At 38.5% G+C, this 22,584-nt stretch overlaps 1 protein-coding gene across 4 annotated transcripts in view; it reads right to left on the bottom strand.

Annotated features, from left to right (window-relative positions):
• The window catches only part of CSNK2A1 (casein kinase 2 alpha 1), a 55,272-nt gene that overhangs the window by 9,042 nt on the left and 23,646 nt on the right, over positions 1-22,584 (bottom strand). For all 4 annotated transcript variants that reach the window (XM_043478723.1, XM_043478725.1, XM_043478726.1 and 1 more), the window contains exons 2-7: positions 13,772-13,982; positions 11,408-11,519; positions 6,850-6,951; positions 6,285-6,335; positions 5,065-5,124; positions 3,515-3,598 (exon numbers count right to left, since the gene is read on the bottom strand). In XM_043478723.1, coding sequence (XP_043334658.1) covers positions 3,515-3,598; positions 5,065-5,124; positions 6,285-6,335; positions 6,850-6,951; positions 11,408-11,519; positions 13,772-13,872 — 510 coding nt within the window. In that variant the 5' untranslated portion in view covers positions 13,873-13,982. The remainder of the gene's footprint in view (positions 1-3,514; positions 3,599-5,064; positions 5,125-6,284; positions 6,336-6,849; positions 6,952-11,407; positions 11,520-13,771; positions 13,983-22,584) is intronic.

Here is a 22,584-nt window from a genome sequence, read left to right as displayed (position 1 = left end):
GTGGTTGATGGGTGGTTCATTTCGCTTGTCCCAAGATCTCTTCCATTCCACATTACCGTACAGTATTCACTTTCATCATCCGTCACAATTTGTTTTAAAAATGAACAATTTTGTTACGTTTAAGTATAGAGAATCACATGTGGAAATACGGTCAAGAAGGGTTTTTTACACTTAACTTATGTAGAACCCAAACATCAAAGTGGTTAACATAACCAAGCTGGTGCAAAGGATTTTCAACGCTTGATCTGGATATTTTGAGTATGTTGACTATCTCTTGCGTGGTATGTAACATTGATTTTTTTCAATCAATGTCTCGATTTGATTGCTATCAACTTCAATTGGTCTACCTGACCAAACAGCATCATCCAGCAGGAAGTCTCCAGTACAAAAGTTTGCAAACCACTTCTGACACAATCAGTCACAGTACCTTCTCCACACACTGCACCAATCTTTTTTTTGCATTTCAGTTGCGTTTTCACCTCTCTTGAAACAATAAAACATAATATGCTGAAAATGTTGCTTTTTTTCTTCCATCTTCAACATTAAAATGGCTTCACAAAAATTCACCAATTTGGCTAAGTTTTTAAAAAATGCACACTGATAACAATATAATCCAACAAAATTATTTCTAATGAAGTTAAAGACAACTAAGTGCTACTAGAGTCATCGTATGGAGAAATAAACAAACTTTTTGGCCACCCCAATAGTAGCAAGGACAAGAGGCAACCTTATTTGACCTTCATGCAAAGCATGACCATATAACTTGTGTGAGCAGAAGGGCCTGAGTAATGCCTGACTGCTCCAGCACTGTCTCCAAAACTTCAGTTAATTAGGTTCACTGTATTCTTTTAGAAAACAAAGGGAAATATAACAAAAAATATGAAAATGTAGCTTTTTAATAGTCTTTCTCTTCAACATCTTAATATCAGTGCTCCAGAGTTATTCCTGAGTTTCCTGTCTTATCAGTTAAGTATTCCCAGATGACTATTTCTGGTCTTGTGGCTTCACACAGCATCTCTGCTATTCCCACCTATATTTAGCCCACACCTCTCACCAGCCATCTCTCTCTGATCACCTGAAAGACATCTCAGAATTAAAACTCTGATTATTCACTGCAAAACTTGTTTTTCCTATGGAATCCTCCTCCTCCTCTGTTATATTAAATGTAATTCCATTTATTCTGTCATTCAGGTTAAAAACTTTTCACCCTGGACTCTTCTCTCCCTCTACCCCGCATCTAATCTGTCAGCATATCCTGATGGTTCTATCAGATTCTGACCCTATCATCACATCCACTGCCACCGCCCTGGTCCATGCTATCACCAGTCTCTGATTTACTGCAATAGCTGCTTTTCTTAACTGGTCTACCTTTCACTTTTACCCTCGATTCTCCCCACAGGAACCAAAATGATCCTCTTAAAAAATATTGTAAAATGGTTATAAATTCATAGGAATCTGGAGGTGTTCTGTGTACCCTTCACCCAGTTTCCCCTCATGGTAACATCTTATGTCACTATAGTACAATATTAAAGCCAGGAAACTGACACAATTCAGAGACCTTTCTTTTCAACAGTTTTACATGTGTGTATAGTTCTACACAATTTTATCACATATGCAGATTCATACAGCTAGATTCATACCTAGTCCATGATTAGATAAAGAGCATCACAACAGTTATCCTTTATGCTACTCCTTCCTCTCATTTTCTAAGCCCTGGCAACCCTTCCGTGCTCTAACTCTGTCATCGTGAGAATTATAGAAATGGAACCATCAGTTTAAGTTTCTGAATTGCTTTTTTCACTCAGCATGAGACTTATCCAAGTTGTTGTATCATCAATAGTTCTTACTAATCAGTAATGATACTACAATGGTATAGATACATCAGAGTTTAAAGAATCATTTAACCAACTGAAAGTTTCTCTATGGATCTCAGTCTGTTTCTCCGGGATAAATGTCACTGCTGGGTTGTTTGGTAGGCATATGGTTAGTTTTTAAAGAAACTGACAAACTATAAAACAATATAGACTGACATTCTCCAAAATGAGTGTGCCACCTAACATTCTTACCAGCAATGTGTGAGAGATTGAGCTACTCCACATTCCTGTCTATATTTGGAATTCTTTTTTAAAACTTTTAGCTGTACTAATAGATGTGTAGTAAATTTTTAAATACAGAAGGGAGAACTTATCAACCCTCTGCTCAAACCCTGCAAAAACTTCTGTATCTTCAGAGAAAAGGCCTGACAGTGATCTTCAAGGTTTTACAAGATATGGTTCTATTTATCTCTCTCGATCTCATTTCCTTCTTCTCTTCCTCGTGTTCATTCTATCCTAGCTCTACCCTTGCGCTGTTTTAATATGCCAGGCACATTCTTGTCTCAGGGTTTTTGCATCTGCTATACTCTCTTCTCAAACCACACAGCTAATTCAAGTGTTCTACAAAATGTCACTTTCCTAACAAAATCTTTTCCTTGTCACCCTGTTTAAAATTGAAACACCCTCTGACACTCCCCACTCCTGTTTTATTTTTCTTCCATACAACTTTTAACTCTGTATGCCACCAGTCTCCCTCAAGTGCAAGCTTCTATGGACAAGAATTTTTTGTTTTACACATACACCCCAGCCTCTAGAATAGTCCCCATTACACATAGTGTATAAATGTGTAACAGGATATTAACTGAATGAATAAATCACCTATATCTCCAAAGCCTGCAACAAAAAGCCATCACTGCATACAAAAGGTGGGCTTGGGTCACCTTAATAAACAGAAATGTTATACTGCAACTAATACTTATGACACCTGCAGCAGCAGTTTCTGAATATTTCATCCACTTTACAACTGTACACACTTAATCCTCATAATAACCTAGTGGCATGTACAACAAATATTATTACTTGTATACCCCCATAAGAAAAAAAGGCAGATGAGAAAAAGCATTTCCCAAGAGAGTAGTTTTTCAATAAATAAGACTAAAACCCAAACTAATGTTTTACCCACAACACTAATCTCTTTTATTTTTGATAGGAATATGAATGAAGTTTTAAACATTGTGATTTTTAAAAAATTTTTTTATTCTAGTTGATTTACAATGTTGTGTTAATTTCTGCTATACATAAAAGTGATTCAGTTATACATATATATACATTCTTTTCCATATTCTTCTCCATATGGTTTATCACAGGATATTGAATATAGCTCCCTGTGCTATAAAATAGGACCCTGTTGTTCATCCATTCTATATATGTTTTGCATCTGCTAATTCCATACTCCCAGCACCACCCCCGCCAACACACCTTCACTTTGGTATCCAGTCTGTGAGTCTGTTTCACAGATAAGTTCATTTGTGCCATATTTTAGATTCCACACTGATTTGTTCATTCATTCATTTGTCAAACATTTATCAAGTACCTAATAGGTACCACAGACTATGACAGATGCTAGGGATAAAATGTTGAAAGACGGGCTGTTAACTTTCTTGTGCTGATAAATAAGACTTGTCCTTCTATCACTTTACCTTTCTGTGCTCATGATCAATCATGACATTATGGGGCTTGACATCTCTGTGCATAATCCCCATGCTGTGGCAGTAATCCAGAGCCTGTGGGAGGAACATGTGAAAAAGGGAAGAGTTAGCTTGTATAAGACTTTTTTTTAGTTGAAGTCTTTTACTTTCTCTTCCAGTTTTCCTTCAAGCCTCCAACACTCCTGAGAGTCAAGGTTAGGACAATCACTTCCACAGGTATTTTTCAGAGACTTGTGCAAACCCACGGACTCTAAATTCCCAAGACCTGTTCCTGCAGAAGTATTTCAACATCTTTTTTGTTAAAAACTCAAAGTGTATACCAACTACTTCACTTCTAATTTCTCCCTCTTACCGAGAGCCTGGATTATTTTCACAAACATGAGCCCCTCAAAGGAAGAAACCTGACCTGTACTACAAACCTCTTATTCAAAGAATAGTAAATCTCTAGTAGCTAAGAGTCTACAACAGAGGTCGGCAAACCACAATGGTCCCATGGGCCAAATATGACCTGTGGTTTGTTTTTGTGAATGTTTTATTGGAATGTTTTTATAAATTGTTTTATTGTTTTTAATAGCCACAACTATTTGCTTGCATGTTGCCTGTGGCTGCTTTCATGCTACAACAGCAGAGCTGAGTAGTGTGACCAAGACCCTCTGACCCACAAAGCCCCAAATTTTTAAACCATTTGGCCTTGTAAAGAAGTTTGCAAACTCCTGATTTATGACATCAAATCCAATTTGAAAACCAAGTCCAATTTCAAACTAGTGAGAGGCATAACTTCTGGAGTTTGCTAATCCAGGCCTTCAAGCCAGCTGAAGCCACTGGTCAAATTTTTGTCCTTTCTGAAGGGCAACCTGGGTTCCTATGATACCCAGGGTTAGGCAAGCATATCCTTAACTTTGTGAAGTCCTGCGTGCCACAAGACTGCATGAGCCAATGAAAGATAGAATAGTTCTGCTGGCACAGTTTCTCTAGGGTACTTCTATAGTTCAAATGTAGACTTTATGTCAACCCTCATTTAGTAAGGCACTAGCCAACTCTTAGCAATTTTCTTACCTATAAAGCTGATCTTTTGAGTACTGGAAGCAATATATTTGGTGATCCTACTTTAGAAATCAAAGCTCATTCTAAATCAGCAACTTCTAAGCAGAGATTCACATAATCCTTAGGACAACGGCTCTTTGAGGGTTAAGTCAAAGTTTACTGTTTTATTTGCCCAATTTTAAGTGAAATAAAGTACATCAGAAGCCAGTACAACAGGAATTATTTTTGATAGAGATTACAAATGTTTGTTAAGGAGTCTTTTAACCTTTCTTCTAAATACCCTTTCCAAAGCATTATAAATTATATTCCTACTAGACCCTATCTTTCAATCAGTATAAGAGTTCTGATGCTATTAGTTTATTAAGTATTTACAGAAACAGACTCCCCCACCCCAACAAATTTTACAAAGTCAACCCACTGGCTTTTCTACAGTCATTTGGATTATTTAACAAAGGGGAGATCAATCCAAAGATATTTAGTATTCAAGAATCCCTTACCTTCAGAATCTCATACATGTAAAATCGAATATCATAGTCTGTTAACGTCTGGTACAATTGCTGTTGAAGACAAATGCAACATTTGAGCCATGAAATAGTACTGAAAAGAAGGCAACTTCTCTTCCTCATTTGTAGTAATTCAAATCAAGACTTGGCTCATGTACCACTGTTCTAAGACCTGTCTGTTTACCAGTCTCTACTTCTCCAACAATACATTAACTTTAAAGAGATACTGTGGGTTTTCAACTCTATATGTAAAAGTGAAGAACTACTTAAGCTCATATTGTTCAAACTATAATCTACTTTTGGAAGCATACCAATTGATATTTGCAACATGCGCTGATACACATTTTCGGCTTAGTTTGTTTTTCATTTACCTCCAGATCCTCTCATAAAAGGAATGTGGGCAAATATATCACCTCCTTAGTAGGGAATTAACCCACCTTTGGCCTACACAGTCATAGCCACTACAGATCACCAGTGGGTATGCAGATGGCTTGTTGCCAAACACATCAGGACAATTTAACAGAATATTTCTGCCCCAATTTGAAAGTAAACTTTTCTTCCTTGTTTTCCTCCTCTCAGCATAAGAATTCAATCATTTATTGACATCCAACATTCTTAATACTGGACTTGTGCAAACGCAAATCAAGTATTTCTGCAAGTTAAAATCCAAGGGAGTGCCCACGTTCTTCTACTGTACTGGAATTGAGAACTGTTTGAATTTGGCTAGAGGTCAGAGATACCTATTTCAGGAGTTTGTGTTTTAGCAGAATTTACTACCACCCTTTCTTTCCCATCCATCTCTTTTTAAGATCAAGAGCCCAAAGTTTCTGAGGAATTCTAAGGTACAGCAAGCAGTCCTTGCTTTTATATATATAATATATTCCTTCTTGAACTTTGTCATTTTTAAAGCAAAATGCTCTAAGGCCAGATCCTGATTAAACATGAGCTGTTGCTTTCATTAAGTTTGACATCAGTGGTAACTGTCAAATGAATGGTAAACTGTCAAATGGTGACAAACCTACGCACTGGTCATTAAAGAGCATTAAACAAATAAAAGAGCAAAATACAAGATGTGGAAAGTGGGCACTATACAACAGTATGTCTATCTTTAAATTAATACTATCAGGATGAAAAGCTCTTCTAACAGGAACATCCCTAAAAGGTTTTTTATATGGCCTAAAACCCAGCTTGAAATGGTTGGTTATACATTATACCTTGAAGTCTGTGTTGTTTACGTGTTCAAAAACCAAGGCGGGAGTTCGTGACTAGGGGAAAGAAAAAGAAAACACACATTAGCAATAGACCTGGCAGCTTTAGTGGGCACAATGTTTGTGGACACTACGTGGTGCATTTGGCAGTCCTCGCCTCAGTAGCAGGAAACCCTCTATTGCTACAAGCCCTCCCCACTCTGATTATCACCACACTTAGGTCACTTTGGGGATGGATTTCAAACAGAAGACATGGAGCTGAAGTCTCACCAGGCTCTAGGCAGCCCAACAATGCGCCCATCGCCCATCGGCATCGGACCTGAGTTTGCAAAATGGATTAACACATTTCAGTTTCCAGTGCTATCAGTCTCTTAGCCTAGAAGAATAAGAAATAGTCTGTGGGTGGAGGTCTCTTTGAAAGAAAGACCCGAACTAGTCAAATGGTATAACTGATTAAGCACTTTTAAAGCAGGACTTAATGGCAGAGGGAAGAACAGAAAGAGGCCAGTTGTGCTCAAGGTCAAACACCACCTCAGCCCTTGTGGGCCTTACTAGTGCCTACTATACTCACCACAGGGTCTTTTACAATGTCTGCCAGTGTGATGATGTTGGGACCGCCTCGCAAATTCTCCAAAATCTTTATTTCACGCTTGATTTTCTTCTTCTTTACTGGCTGAAAGGGTAGAAGTACAAAATTTAAAAAAAATTATTTCAGGATATTTCAACAGGTAGTATAATACACAAATGGTTTGCTTATGAACTCCTTGAAGGAAGGACATGTGTCAGACATCTCTCTGAAGTCCCCTCTCCTCGTCCTGTGCCAGGTACTCGGCAGCTACTTAGCAATACTCAACTGAGAGAAAATACAGATTTCTACTCCAAACAGCAGAACCCTGCAGAATTGGCATTTAATTCTGATGATCAGTCTTAATGTGTTAACATTAGAATGAAACATGGGGCTGTTTCCATTCCTTCCTCTAAGTCTTATTAACACCCTACAGAAATGAAGGAAATCAGGACCAGTAGCAAAGATGGCCAAACTATCTTTGTGCAGTATAACCTTTTGGGTTAAAAGTGGGCCTGGGAGTCAGACTGCCTAATGTGAATCCTACTTTCATTACCTGCTAGCTGTGTGCTTATGAGCAAGTTATATAACCTCTCTAAACCTTTCATTACAGGTAAAACGATCAATAAGAATACTTATAAAATTATTGCAAGACTCAAATGAGACATCTAAAAAGATCTCAGAATATGGCTGAGACATAATATCTGTTAAGCCTTATAACCAATGTATCTTTCATATTCCTTTGTCTTCACCCATCATTTCCACATCTGTTTTAGTACAGAAATAGCTTTCATTTTTCTGAGAAGGGCTGTGGTCCAAATGCACCTCCTCTGCAAAGTCTTCTTTCTAAACAGTCTAAAACAGTGCTGGTCCAAAGAAATACAATGCAAGCCACATGTGTATTTTATTTTTCAATCTATTTTGGCCATGCCATGAGACTTGCAGGATCTTAGTTTCCTGACCAAGAAATGAACTCTGAGGCCATGGCAGTGAATGGACAAAGTCTGAACCACTGGACTGCCAGGGATTTCCTCACGTGTCTATTTAAAATATTCTAGCACCCACATTTTTTTTGTTATGTTACACATAGTTTTATTCAACTGGGTCAAGCAGCCATTATATTGGAATAGAAATGCTGAAAAGGAAGACTGTTCAGAGGTGGTATTGCTGTCAGTTAGCACCCACATTTAATATTTTAGGGCTAACAAAAAAAAATCCAAAATCTTATAATTTCAATATGTAAATCAATATAAAAAATTACTAATGAACAATTTTATATTCTTTTGTTGGTACTAAGCCTTTAAAACTACTGTATTTTATCCTTACAGCATATCTCAATTTGGATCAGCCATATTTCAAATGTTCAGTGTGACCTGTGTCTGCCACAATGGACCATGTGAGTCTTTCCTATCAGTTTTGGTCACCTCAGACTACTGACACACAGTATACACGTCTTAGAAATTATTGTAAGCATATAACATCTCTTCCTTAACAAGACTACTGGTCACTAAACTTTGATGATCAACCTGGATTTTTTAATATACAAACTGTACAGACCCACTGAATCAGAATCTTGAGAAGAAAGATGGAGATCTATTTTTAGACATTTCGCCAGTTGATGATTTAGGTCTAGGAACTACTAAACAATACTGCAGACTTTTTAAACCTTGAATCCTAAGCACATGGTACAGCAGAAAGGAGAAAGTTTTGGAAACCGACTGTCCTGAAAACCTGGCTTTGTAGCTGTGCAACTTTGGCAAAGACACTTAAGTGTTTCTGAACTTTACACCTGCCTTGCAGAATTGTGATATAAAACCACAGCTAGAAAAGGGCCCAACGTGGGGACTTCTCTGGTAGTTCAGTGGCAGAGAAGTCGCCTGTCAATGCAGGGGACACAGGTTCAATCCCTTGCCTGGGGAGATTCCACATGCTGCAGAGCTGCTAAGCATGCATGCCGCAACTCCTGAAGTCCGTGTGCCCTAGAGCCCGTGCTCTGCAACAAGATAAGCCACTGCACACACAACTAGAGAGTAACCCCCGGCTGCCATAATTAGACAAAGTCCATACACACCAATGAGGACCTCGGGTGGACAAAAAATAAAAAAAAAGTCCAATGCAAAGTAGGCATTCAATAACTGAAAGCTATTTGATTATACTAACAGTGAATTCCATTTTTAATTCAATCCATGGCTTCAGCCTTGCTTCTATTAGAATTCAGTATACTGGGTGGGAAACTTAGCCAATCATAAGTTTTCTTTTTGCTTCAACTATATCTTTCTCATCTGCTAGAGTATCTAGGAGATGTTTCTCCTCTCTAGGAAAGTCAAAGTGTTAGTTGCTCAGTTGTATCTGACTCTTTGCAACCCCATAGAATGTAGCCTGCTAGGCTCCTCTGTCCATGGAATTTTCCAGGCAAGAAAACTAGAGTGGGTTGCTATTCCCTTCTCCAGGGGATCTTCCTGATTCAGGGACTAAATCCAGGTCTCCTGCATTGTGGGAGAAGGCAATGGCACCCCACTCCCGTACTCTTGCCTGGAAAATCCCATGGACAGAGGAGCCTGGTGGGCTGCAGCCCATGGGGTCGCCAAGAGTCAGACATGACTGAGCGACATCACTTTCACTTTTCACTTTCATGCACTGGAGCAGTAAATGGCAACCCCCTCCAGTGTTCTTGCCTGGAGAATCCCAGGGACGGGGGAGCCTGGTGGACTGCCATCTCTGGGGTTGCATAGAGTCAGACACGACTGAAGCGACTTAGCAGCAGCTCCTGCATTGCAGGCAGAATGTACACCATCTGAGCCACCTGGGAATCCCTTCTCTCCAGAAACTAATCCAGTAATCTCTCTTCTGTTTTCTACTAATTGCTTTATCTCTACTGCTGGTTGATGGCAAATAGCTCCTGGTTTACAAAGTGTTTTTCCTATAGAATCCTTTAAAATCTATAAACTTACAAAAGCTAGTTTGTGATAGACCAGGCGGGTCACTTAAACCCTAATTTAATGTGATCAATGTAAATTTTGTCTTAATAAATGGGAGGAGATTAAAAAAAAAAATCTTTCCAAACCACCCATCACTAAAGACCATCAATGGCTCCCAACAACCTAGAAGAAACAAAAATTGTAATTTTTTGGCTGGAAGGAAATGCAGAGGTTATCTTTTCCAGGTCATCACTAATTTATTCTCCCTTTCTAAGTTTACTTCCTATGTATGGTCACATGATAGCTTCCATATGAAACATTTCTCTCACTTATTTCTTCCTCTTTTCTTATCTTGTGCATTCTAGATTATGCTTCCCTCCCACCCTCCCATGCACACCAATCCAAATCCTCCTCACTCAGGCCCTGAAAACAGTTTCAGGAACCTTTCCCCAAGTACCACCACTGTCTTCTACACTGTAAGACTCACTACTTGTGCCTTTCATATGACTCTAAATGATCTATCACCTCAGTATATCATATACTTTTCTGTAGGAATATCATTTTATAATTACATAGAACTTCAGTCTCCAAAGTGTGTATCTATATACAATTTTGTGTTTGATCCTAATAACTCTGAAAAAGACAGGTAAAGCAAGACTATCTCATTTTCAAAGATAATCATGTCTTTAAAAAACAACTACCACAGCTAATTACTCTTAAAGTGGGATTAGAATCTAAAAGTCCAGATTTCAGCCTAGTTCTCTTCATACACACAATAAGATATAAATACTTAAACTCTCTGGTTCTTGAAAGGTATGCCAAAACTTTCACAGGTGCTCTGTGGGCTTTTTAATTTTTGAGGGAAGCACCAGTTAATACTTGTGGTCTGCCAGTCACGATGAGCTTGAGGTAGTTCACAGTTTCAATATTACACTGCACTACATTATCTTTGATGGCATATTTTTGTGAAGCTGGGTTTTCAGCAGTTGCTACGACAAAAAGCAAGTATCATGCAAAAATCAGTGTGGAACAGGAAATGAGGCTACCGATGTCCAGTGTGATTCTGACATATGAGAAGCTGTGTAGTGACTAATAGGTATACATATCCCAATAGTAATTAATTATGGTGACAGAAGAATAAAACAATATTACTTTTCTCTTTAACTTCATATGTATAATTTTTTAAAAGGCTACCAAATTGAAACATAAATACTATTTTTAGTTATTTCTACTTCACTTAATAAAACAAAACTATTTCATTTGGCTTAGGGGCACCATCAAAGTTAATGAGGCAATATGGGTGCTATAAATTGAGAAAGTCTGGGGCCCTCTGCTTCTCGTGTCAAATATAGAAAAGTTTCTGTGGTAAGGAACTATATGCTAAGTTCCTGGTATGTGACAGGACACAGTACAGTTATAACTAAAACAATCTGTACAACAGTAGCCCATGGGCCAATGTGGCCTGTACAGTGTTCTATACAACTTGAGTCAAAAAACTGCTCTTGCTTCAGTTTCCTGATTTGTCAAATGAAGATAATCTCTTCTATCAACTTCAAAGGAACAATAAAATAAAGGCATTAAAAGCACTAGAAAAACACCTTCAAATGCTACTTAAGACCTCTGAATTACAATCTTTTTGTACTTACCTTGAGGATTTTAACAACAACTTTTTCATTATTTGTGATGTTGATGGCTTCAAATACTTCACTGTATTTACCCCGACCTAATTTTCTAACCAGCTGGTAGTCATCTTGATTTCTGGGAACAAAAAGAATCAAAGTGATTTACAAAGTTCAAATTATCAAGGACTAATTCAATTTACAGAACTGTCAAGTGTCAGTTGCTCAGCTGAGTACAACTCTTTGCAACCCCATGGATTACAGCCCGCCAGACTCCTCTTTCCATGGGGTTTCCCACCAAGAAGAATACTGAAGTGGATAGCCCTTCCCTTCTCCACCCAGGGACCAAACCCCAGCCTCCTGCATTGTGGGCAGATTCTTTATCATCTGGGCCACCAGGGAAGTCCATACAAAACTATATATACCCAGTAGAGTAAAAGAAGTAAGAGGTAGTTCAAATAATTCTTTAATTGGTTTCTTTGTATTTTTTTTCTTAAGTTGGCCAATTAAAAATGTATCTTCCAAATCCCAGAATTAAAAAATTCAAGTCTTTCAGTTATTCTTTCAAATCCCAAGCTGTTTATATTTCTACTGACATACCACACATAGACAGCTTGTATTGGGGTTTGTTATGTATGTTTATCTCCAACAACAGACAAGTTTCCCTTGGAAAATAATTTTTATTATATTTCTGTCCCCCATAGCCCTGCTCACTGTTGGCATCTAGTAAGAAGTCAATACGTGCTTTAAGAATATTTCAATTCAGCCACACTTCGGGAGTTGCTGATTTCTAATGAGTCTCTTTGCAGATAAGTGACTTTCAAACATATAGGTTTGACTTCCAACTTGTTCTCCAAGGCTCTGAGGACAGTCCATGTACTGGAGTTTGCAAACCACACTACACAACATGAATCAGTTTGGTGTTCTTCCCGCTACTTTCACCCACATTCCAAGCCCACTAAGCAACATCTGAGGTGAAAAGGAGTAAGGGAAAATGCCAACACTTTTTCTTTACCTCTGCTTACAACTTAGAGGAGTTTGCTCTTAAGAATGGCAGCCTTTTCAATAAGGCCTAAATGCTATTTACTCCTGCTGGGGACCCTTGAAAATCCAACATGTAAAAAGCCCACCATTCATTTTCCTCAAGCAGTTATAAAGAAAGTAAATGAACAGAGAAGGCAAAAGGTACTATGGACAATGGACAATGTAATAATCAGTGCAGGCCTAGGGAAGGAAGCTCTTAGTTCTGGTTGAGTTCTTTTCCTGTGGGAGGGCCTAGAAGACAAATGAAAGCAAGCAAACAGCACTAAGCCAAAAACTCAAAAGGGTTGTTTAGTGTCATTTAAGCAGAACTAAGCACAATGGACTTAATTTGAAGACAGTGGTTGAAATTTCTGCAGTAAAACTCAGATATTCCTAGAGTCCAAAGCATGTGATGTAGAGGAAAACTGTTAAGATTATCAGTAACACTTATTGGCACTGTACCACAGTTCTTGATGGCATCTTTGAAGCACACTGAGCTTCCCTGTGCAGAGGCAATATACTTACTGTTAAGAATTACGGCCATCAACATATTAATCATCAGGATTAAAACACACCCTATGATAATTTTTGAAGATTGCCTGTAAACACTTACATGCTATGAAAATCACATGTGGACAAATATAAAATGTAACATATAGGAGCTGCAGCTTTACTGAGTTTTCAAATTGCCACCTTTTGTATCTGAGTATCAAAATAATTTTATCACAAAATGTACAACCCGATCAATTATATTAGTACATACTATGCTGGGACAAGATATGCAAAAATCCAGAGGGGACTGCACAGAGGATTGAGGATTAGAAGGGCAAATATAGCTGTCCAGGCAGACTGCAACTGCTCAGAATGGAATTGGGGCTGAATTCCATGTTACACATGGCTAGTCTCATGATAAGGGCAAATGTTTTAAGGTTTTAATTTTGCTTCTCATCAGAAAGAGGACACCTTTCTGGAGAACTGTTTTATCCATCAGTATCATCATGGGACAACATTCTCTGACCTCAAAAATTCTTTTATATAAGAGTCTAGTGTTTTCAAACTCTCTCAAGTATTAATTCTCACCTAACTGCAAAGCCTTTAGCTGAGCAAGCTAATAGGTAACTCTGTTACCAGCTTTATATGTATCAGAGAAAAAAATAAGAGATTGAAATGATTTTTAAATGATAACCCAACAAAACTGTTAATTTGCCAAAGCCAATAACCTGTTTCTTTTCTGTAGAAGAAAACAAAAACTGGGTTCAATCTTGAGATTTATAAATGCAGTCAGGGAATTTCTGATGTAAATTACTCAACAAATCCACCCCAGTCGGCCCTTTGGATGAGAACAATGAAGTGAATGGAAATGATTACCCCCATTCCACGACATGTGACTCGTAATCCCAGTACTCTCGGGGTCTGTGTGTGTTCACATCTGTGTAAACTCTGGCTCTGCTTGGCACGGGTCCCGACATGTCAGACAGGTTGGCGGACAAAGCTGGGCTTGGTGTCTGGAGAACTGGCAGTCACTGTGTTGAGAGGCAGCTGGGGAGCAAGACCTTGTTTCAGACCTGTTTTCTTCAAACTGCAGAAACAAAACACATAAAGGCCAAGGAACCATTTTTAAAAAGCATATGGGAAGAAAAAAAGTCATCTTACAGTAATGGTCTCAAATATACCTCAGGCTCTCTACTGGTTAACCAATGAATGTATCCCAACTGTGCCAATCAGTATTTCCTAAAACATGGGGAAAAAAGTAAAACAACAGAACTCCAAGAAACATATCTAAGCCTATACTGGCCCTGATCCTATCCTACAAAGTAGCCTGTTACCTCTTCATCAAAAGCTTGGATGCTCTTGCAGTCTGAAAGCGAACAATGGCATTGAGGATACACCCATCAGCATTACTACTATTTACACATTCTACAAAAAGCTTTCTTTTCAACAGTTTTCTACAGCTCAAGGAGGGGTGCTAAACGGCTCTAGAATGGTGGCAAAGTTGAGTACAAACCTTAGTCTTACTCTAATATTTGATGAAACCAGGAAGGGAATAAACACTTGTTCTCATACATCAAAGTTCAATATTATTTTATTATTTGGGGAGCCTTATGTAATAATTGATAGGCACATGATCACCAATTGAGAAATACACTTCATTAAAGAAAAAAATCAAACAGTAATTTCCTCCTGATTTATTTAATATATGAGCAAGCTTAATACAAATTGGTAGAAGACAGTAATATATATTGGTTGAACTAACACAAAATTTTATACCCAGGAAAAGGTGGTCAAATTTCAGAAGCGTGCTTTCTACCAAACCAGTAAAAAATGAAGTCTCCTCCATCACCAACCACTCCAATCTAGTTATCTCCATTCTCGAAGAGTCCTATAGCATTTCTTGATTCCCTTTACTCTGCATTTAATTACAAATGTATTGCGGGAACCCCCCTCTGTTTGTTTGATGGGACACTGTCCAATGCATAAATCTGAATAAACACAATCATATTTTTAAAAAATGTAATGAGTCTCCAGGCCATGCATATTTCAGCCTAGATTGTGTAACCTCAATCTAATTACAAGGAAAACAAACATAGAAAATGAGGAAGCTTCTATTTAAAAAAGTCAGCAATGGGGAATAATATACTGTGCTCTCCAAAAATGTAAATATTATAAAAGATAAAGAAAGGCTAAAGAGACATGGCAACCTACCCTAGACTAGACTGTATCCTGTACTAGAGCAGGAGAAATGCTATAAAAAACAATACTATCAGGTCAAATGACAAAACTGGAATTTAGACAGGTACGTACACGAGTACTTACACATGATAAAGCAAATGGGGTAACATGTTCTTTGTACCATTTTTATTTTGCGGAAACACTTTTAAAAACTATTGTAAAATATATATAAAATTTATCAACTTAAACGTTTTAAAGCATACAGTTAAAAGGCATTAAGTACTTTCACATTCTTGTCCAATCATCACATCATCCATCCTCAGAAATTTTCACCGTGCCAAACTGGAGCTCCGTACCCATTAAACACCAACTCCCTCATCCCCGAGCGCCTAATAACCACCATTCTATTCTCTCAGTCTGACTACTCTAGGTAACTTATACAACTGGAATGGTAGAATCCTTGTCCTTTTACATTTGGCTCATTTTTTCATTTAGCATGTCTTCAAGGTTCATCCATGTTGTAGCATATGCCAGAATTTCCTTCCTCTTTAAGGCTGAATATATCCATTGTATGTATGTATACTGTCTATCTATCCATTCATTCATTAATAGACAGGAGTTGTTTCCACCTTTAGGCTATTGTGAATAATGCTGCTAGAAAAAGTGATGCACAAATATCTTCTGGAGTTTCTGCTTTCAACTCTTCTGGGTGGAATTGTAGATCATACGGCAATGCTATGTTTAATTTTTTGAGGAACCAGCACACTCTTTTCCACAGTGGCTGCATCATTTTATATTCCCATCAGCAATGCACAAAGATTCCAATTTCTCCATATCCTCTCCATGTAATGGCTTTTAAAAAAAATAGCAGCCATCTTAACAGGTATAAAGTGGTATCTCATTATGATTTTGACTGGTACTTTCCTAAGGATTAGTGATACTGAGCACTTTTTCAGGTGTTTATCGGCCATTTATCTTCTTCAGAGATGACCATGCAAGTATTTTATTTAACTGTTTATTTGGGGGGGGTTGAGCTGCAGAAGTTCCTTATATATTTTGGATATATCAAATATCAGATATATTATTTGCAAATATTTTCTCACATTATGTGGTTTGTTTTAAAAAACAAAAACAAAAACAAAAAACTTTATTTACTTATTTTTGGCCGTGATGGGTCTCGGTTGCTGTGCGGGCTTTTCTCCAGTTGGGGAGAGCAGGGCTATTCTCTAGTTGCAGTCCACGGGCTTCTCAGTGCAGTGGCTTCTCTTGTTGCTGAGCATCAGCTCTGGAGCGCAGGCTCAAAGTTGTGGTGCATGGGCTTATTCGCTCCGTGGCAAGTGGGATCTTTCCAGACCAGGGATCGAAACCCGCAACTCCTGGGTTGCAGATGGGTTCTTTACCACCGAGCCATCAGAGTAGCCCTGTGGTTTGTCTTTTTAAACTGTTGATTGTATCCTTTGATGCACAAAACTTTCAAATTTTGATGAAGTCTAATTTGTCTCTTTTGTCTTGTCTGTGCTTTTGATGTCCTATCTGTACTATTTTTATTTTGGTCTCATGTAAATTTGAAGTTACGTCCAAATAAAAAGTTTTTAAAAAACGAGCATTAGAAAACTGAGGCTCATTTACCTCAGAGGAAAATTTACCTACAATCACATAGCTACTTAATAGCAGAATAAGGACCAGAAACCAAACTTCTGTTTCTTGTGACAGCAACTTATTTTTGCCATGTAATTAATTAGATAACAAAAGCTAACGTCTACAGGCATTCATGATGTGCTTTACGTGAATATTTCATAATCCTTACCACATGAGGAAATGGTAAGGAAAGGTTACTATTCTTTCCAATTTACAGGATGAGGAAAATGAAGTGAAGAAAGACTAAGTAACTTGCCAAAGGACACACAGTTAGAAGGAGCTGGCAATGTTCAACCAGACTACAAATCAAGAGATAATTGTATTCACACCTCTTAGGTTTGTGTTAAGGATCCAATAAGCTAATAAAATATCTAGAACTCTGCCTATTTGAGAGCTCAATGAAACTCATTTACAGCGATCTGCATGTTCTCTCCAATTTGTCTCCTTATACCTAGTTTCAGTGGCTTAAAGCTTTAGAGGAAGAGCATGAGAGAGCAGGGGTTAACCATATATTCCAGAAGTGACAGACAGTGATACTCCCACTCCTCCCACAATACACGAGACCAAAAGATCCATATGTCTACTTATGGATTCTCCCATTCATAAAACCCAATATAACCACCACTGTTGACCTCTGGTGTCCTATAATTATACAATTTATATGGCCAGAAAATAACAACATAGTTCAGATAGTTATTAAAAAGTGGATCAAAACTGCCTTTAAAATATTTACAAATTATTTCTTTGGTTTTATAAAACAACTTGAGTGGTAATAACCTAAGTTATCTTTATCTAATATCAGTTAATTATAAACAGACACACATACCCCAAACAAGCAAAAAACCAGAAAGCAGACACTTTTAAGTTTCCTTTTTCCCAAAGAAACAAGGTCATTTGTGCTTTAGGGCTGTTGGCTTCTTTGGTGACTATTATCCCTGCACTAAAAACAGCAAAAGACACTAGGGAGATGAGTAAAGCTGTGTGTATGTGCACAAACAGCCAAAACAGTAGAGACAGCAGCATTAAGCCAGAAGAAATACTGTCCCGGCAATTTATAAATTATAATGATACTAGATACTTTTAAATTCTTACCTTCTTCTCTGCAACAGTATTTTCCTCTTCAGTCTCTATATTCCTTTAAAATTTACTCTTTCTGTTGATATTCTATACCTATAAGACGACCTTTAACTGTGGGTCTCAAAGCTCTTCCCCTATGAACTTAGCAAGTTTACAAAATCAGCATAAATTTAATAACTAGGATTAGATGCAACAGGGTGATGAAACAAGCAGTCAAGTCCTGAGTTCAAATCCCTAATTGGTTGCAGGACCTCTACTGGGCTTCTTCCAGCTTTGATTCATCACTTACAAAAACTTGCCTAATTGCACTTGCTCAAGTGAGATGTTCTTCCAAAAAGGGCTCAGAAACACCAAATACAATGTAAATTAACACTGAATGATTACTATACCATTGTTCCTTTGTGAAAACTAATAAGCAGAAGCCTAGCCTTAAAAGGCTGTGGTCTTCAATTTTAGTTTTCTTCGCTTCATTTACAAAAATTATAGGAGCTGAGGTTAACTCCCAGCCTCTGAGGGCCAACTTATGGGTGGACACGCCATTACAAAATGAGACCTCATTTCTCCATGGAAATCATCTGACTCACATGGAAAATATTCCCCAACTCCTTTAACAGACCAAGTATCAATCACACGCTTACCAGCAAGTCTTCAGCTCTCATATGGCCTTGGTATTCTCTGAGAAGAGCAGAGCAAGACTACTCACTAATGAAACCCCTGAAATCCTCAAATACCTGTTTAACTGACATTTGCAGCTTTGTGCCTCATTAACAGGGACCTGATTTATTATGAACAGGGGAATTTCATCCTCCACTGGGAGGACAACTGGCTGTTTTGCAGCAACCCAAAGCGGTACTTCACTTTACTGTCATGCATACCAAGTAATCTGCTTAGAGTCATTCACATGAATTTCAAATAGCTGGCCTTCATTAATTATGCGGGGAGAAGAAAATGGGTGTGTGTGCATGTGTATAATCGTGAACTACATAGCCCAGCAACTTCAGGTAAGTAAAATGGTACAAGGAGAGGTGAGGGAGGGTGATGGAATGGAGAGGGGATGTGAAGATGGAAAAAAGAAGATAAACATTATTCTACTCAGAAATACTACTTCACTTGCACCTCTGTAAATGTGTATGGATATTCACATGCTCTATACAGTCAGCAAAACAAGACCGGGAGCTGACTGTGGCTCACATCATGAACTCCTTATTGCAAAATTCAGGCGTAAACTGAAGAAAGCAGGGAAAACCACTAGGCCATTCAGCTATGACCTAAGTCAAATCTCTTATGAGTATACAGTAGAACTGAAGAAGTGAAGTCACTCAGTCGTGTCCGACTCTCTGAGACCCCATGGACTGTAGCCCACCAGGCTCCTCCATCCATGGGATTCTCCAGGCAAGAATACTGGAGTGGGTTGCCATTTAGTGGAGAGGATGAATAGATTCAAGAGATTAGAACTGGTAGACAGAGTGCCCGAACAACTATGGACAGAGGTCCATAACACTGTACAGGGGGCGGTGACCAAAACCATCCCAAAGAAAAAGAAACGCAAAAGGGCAAAATGGTTGTCTGAGGCGGCCTTACAAATAGCTGAGAAAAGAAGTGAAAGGCAAAGGAGAAATGGAAAGACATATCCAACTGAATGCAGAGTTTCAGAGAAAAGCAAGGAAAGAGAAGAGGGACTTCTTAAGTGAACAGTGCAAAGAATTAGAGGAAAACCCAGAATGGGAAAGACTAAAGATCTCTTCAGGAAAATTTAGAGATACCAAGGGAACATTTCATGCAAAAATACACAGAAGAACTACACAAAAAAAGGTCCTAATGACCCGGATAACCACAATGGTGTGGTCACTCATCAGAGCCGGGCATCTTGGACAGTGAAGTCAAGTGAGCCTTATAAAGCATTATTATGAATAAAGCTAGTGGAAGTGATGGAGTTCCAGCTGAGCTATTTCAAACCCTAAAAGGATGCTGTTAAAGTACTGCATTCAATATGTCAGCAAACTTGGAAAACTCAGCAGTGGCCACAGGACTGCAAACGGTTGGTGTTTATTCCAATCCCAAAGAAAGGCAATGCCAAAGAATGTTCAAACTACTGTACAACGGTGGTCATTTCACATGCTAGTAAGGTAATGCTCAGAATCCTTCGTGCTAGGCTTCAGCAGAACATGAACCAAGAATTTCCAGATGTAGAACCTAGATTTAGAAAGGAACAAGAGATCAAACTGCCAATATCTGTTGGATCACAGAAAAAGCAAGGGAATTCCAGATAAACATCTACTTCTGCTTCACTGACTATGCTAAGGCCTTTGTGTGAAAAATTCTTCAAGAGATGGGAATACCAGACTTACTTGTCTCCTGAGAAACCTGTATGTAGGTCAAGAAGCAATAGTGAGAACCAGACAGGAAACCATGGACTGGTTCAAAACTGGGAAAGGAGTGTGTCAAGGCTGTATACTGTCACAGTGCTTATTTAACTTATATGCAGAGTACATCATGCAAAATGCTGGGCTCAATGAATTCCAAGCTGGAATCAAGATTGCTGGGAGAAATAGCAACCTCAGATATGCAGAAAATATCACTCTAATGGCAGAAAGTGAAGAGGAACTAAACAGCCTCTCGATGCACGTGAAAGAACAGAGTGAAAAAGCTGGCTTAAAACCCAACATACAAAAAACTAGTATTATGGCATCCAGTCCTAACACTTCACAGCAAATAGATGGGGAAAAACTGGAAACTGTTTATAGATTTTATTTTCTTGGGCTCCAAAATCACTGGGGATGGTGACTGCAGTCATGAAATTAAAAGACGCTTGCTCCTCAGAAGAAAAGCTCTGACAAACCTAGGGAGCATAAAGCAGAGATATCACTTTGCTGACAAAGGTCTGTCTAGTCAAAGCTACGGTTTTTCCAGTAGTCATGTAGAGACATCTCTACACGACTAGAGAGTTGGGCCACGGAGAAGCATGAGAGCTGAAAAACTGATGCTTCTGAATTGTGGTGGTGGAGAAGACTCTTGAGAGTTCCCTATACAGCAAGGAGATCAAACCAGTCAATCCTAAGACTTCCCTGGTGATAAAGCAGTTAAGAATCCGCCTTCCTGGAGAAGGAAATGGCAATCCACTCCAGTATTCTTGCCTGGGAAATCCCATGGACAGAGAAGCCTGGTAAGCTACAGTCCAAGGGGTCTCAAAGAGTCGGACATGACTTACCAACAACAACAAATCGCATTAAAATAAATAATATGAATTTGTTAAAAAAAAAAAAAGAATCCACCTTCCAATGTAGTGGATGTAGGTTCCATTCCTGGTCAGGGAAGATCCACATTCTGTGGGTCAACTAAGCCTGTGTGTCATACCACAGACCCAGCAGAGCCAAAAATAAAATAAATAAAAATAACTAATTTAGGGTTAAAACAAACAAACAAAACCACCAGTCAATCCTGAAGGACATCAACTCTGATTATTCACTGGGAGGACTGATGCTGAAGCTCCAATATCTTGGCCACCTGATGCGGGGACTCATTGAAAAAGACCCTGATACTGGGAAAAATTGAGGGTGAAAGGAGAAGAGGCGACAGAGGATGAGATGGTTGGATGGCATCACTAACTCTACGGACATGAGTATGAGCAAACTCTAGGAGATAGTGAAGGACAGGGATGCCTGGCATGCTCCAGTTCATGAGGCTGCAAAGAGTCAGACGTGACTTAGCAACTGAACAACATTTACATGAAGCCTAACAAGAAAGAAATACAGGGATGGGCTAAATCTCTCAACTACAGATTTGGTTCTTTCAGACATTCCTTTGTTCATCTCTTTAACTATATGAGCATCTACTATGAAAAAGTAGTGTGGTAGACTGTGGGAATATAATAATGAGCAAGGCAGAACGGGGTGAGATGAATATGCCTTTAAGATTTTATCTGCAGATTAAGGACAATGGAAATTCATTGAAGAGTTTTACGCAGACAAGTGACCTGTATGTACATTTTGAGTAAGTTTATTCTGGCTGGTGTGAGACAGGCAGAGAGAATACATTCGGGGAAACAGAAAAGTTATCAACAGTAGCCTATGTGAGAGAGATGATGAAAGCCTGACCTATGGTGGTAGCAATGGAGATAAAAGAATTAATTATGATGAACAAAATTTATGGTGTAAAATCAACAGCTCTGGGTAGGCTGGATTAATGGTGTAAGGAGTGGAAGTGACTTTCAGATGTCTGGCTAGGGAGACTGTTGATGCCATTCAGGGAGATAGAAAACATTCTGGAAGAGAGCTCACCAAGTCAGGTTTTGAATGTAAGGTTAAAATGGTTCTTTGACATGTTAAAAAGAGAACTGAACAGGCAATTAGGTATTACAAGTCTGGAGCTAAAAGTTTTCCAGCTTTAAAATATCTACCCCCCACCTCTCCCCTAGAATCCTATGTGGCAGGCATTTCTTTTCCTAATCTACAGGTAAGAAAACAGCCTAAGTAAATTCAGCAGCTTTACCAAGAACATCCAGTAGAGATGGAGCTGGGATTCAAAACCAAGATGACTGGCGTCCAAGGTGTCTTTACATTCCTATCGAACTTAACACTTCCTACCTCATATGGTAGTCTTCAAACTTTAATTTCCTTATTAGACCTTTGGCTCCTTGAAGTCAAGATTCATTATCTAATCCATCTTTTTACATTACAGTACAAGCCCAAGGCATTGCATTTTGTAGGATGTTCAGTAAATATTATTCATCAATCAAATCAATGTTGGTTTTTTTCCCAAAAATTGAAACATAAATGAAGTTGCCTCCAAAAAGCAGG

Source organism: Cervus canadensis, chromosome 10 (genome assembly GCF_019320065.1).
Source record: "Cervus canadensis isolate Bull #8, Minnesota chromosome 10, ASM1932006v1, whole genome shotgun sequence".
Lineage (NCBI taxonomy): Eukaryota > Metazoa > Chordata > Mammalia > Artiodactyla > Cervidae > Cervus > Cervus canadensis.
The sequence above is the reverse complement of the archived record's forward strand: the minus strand, read 5'-3'. Positions and strand labels throughout refer to the sequence as shown.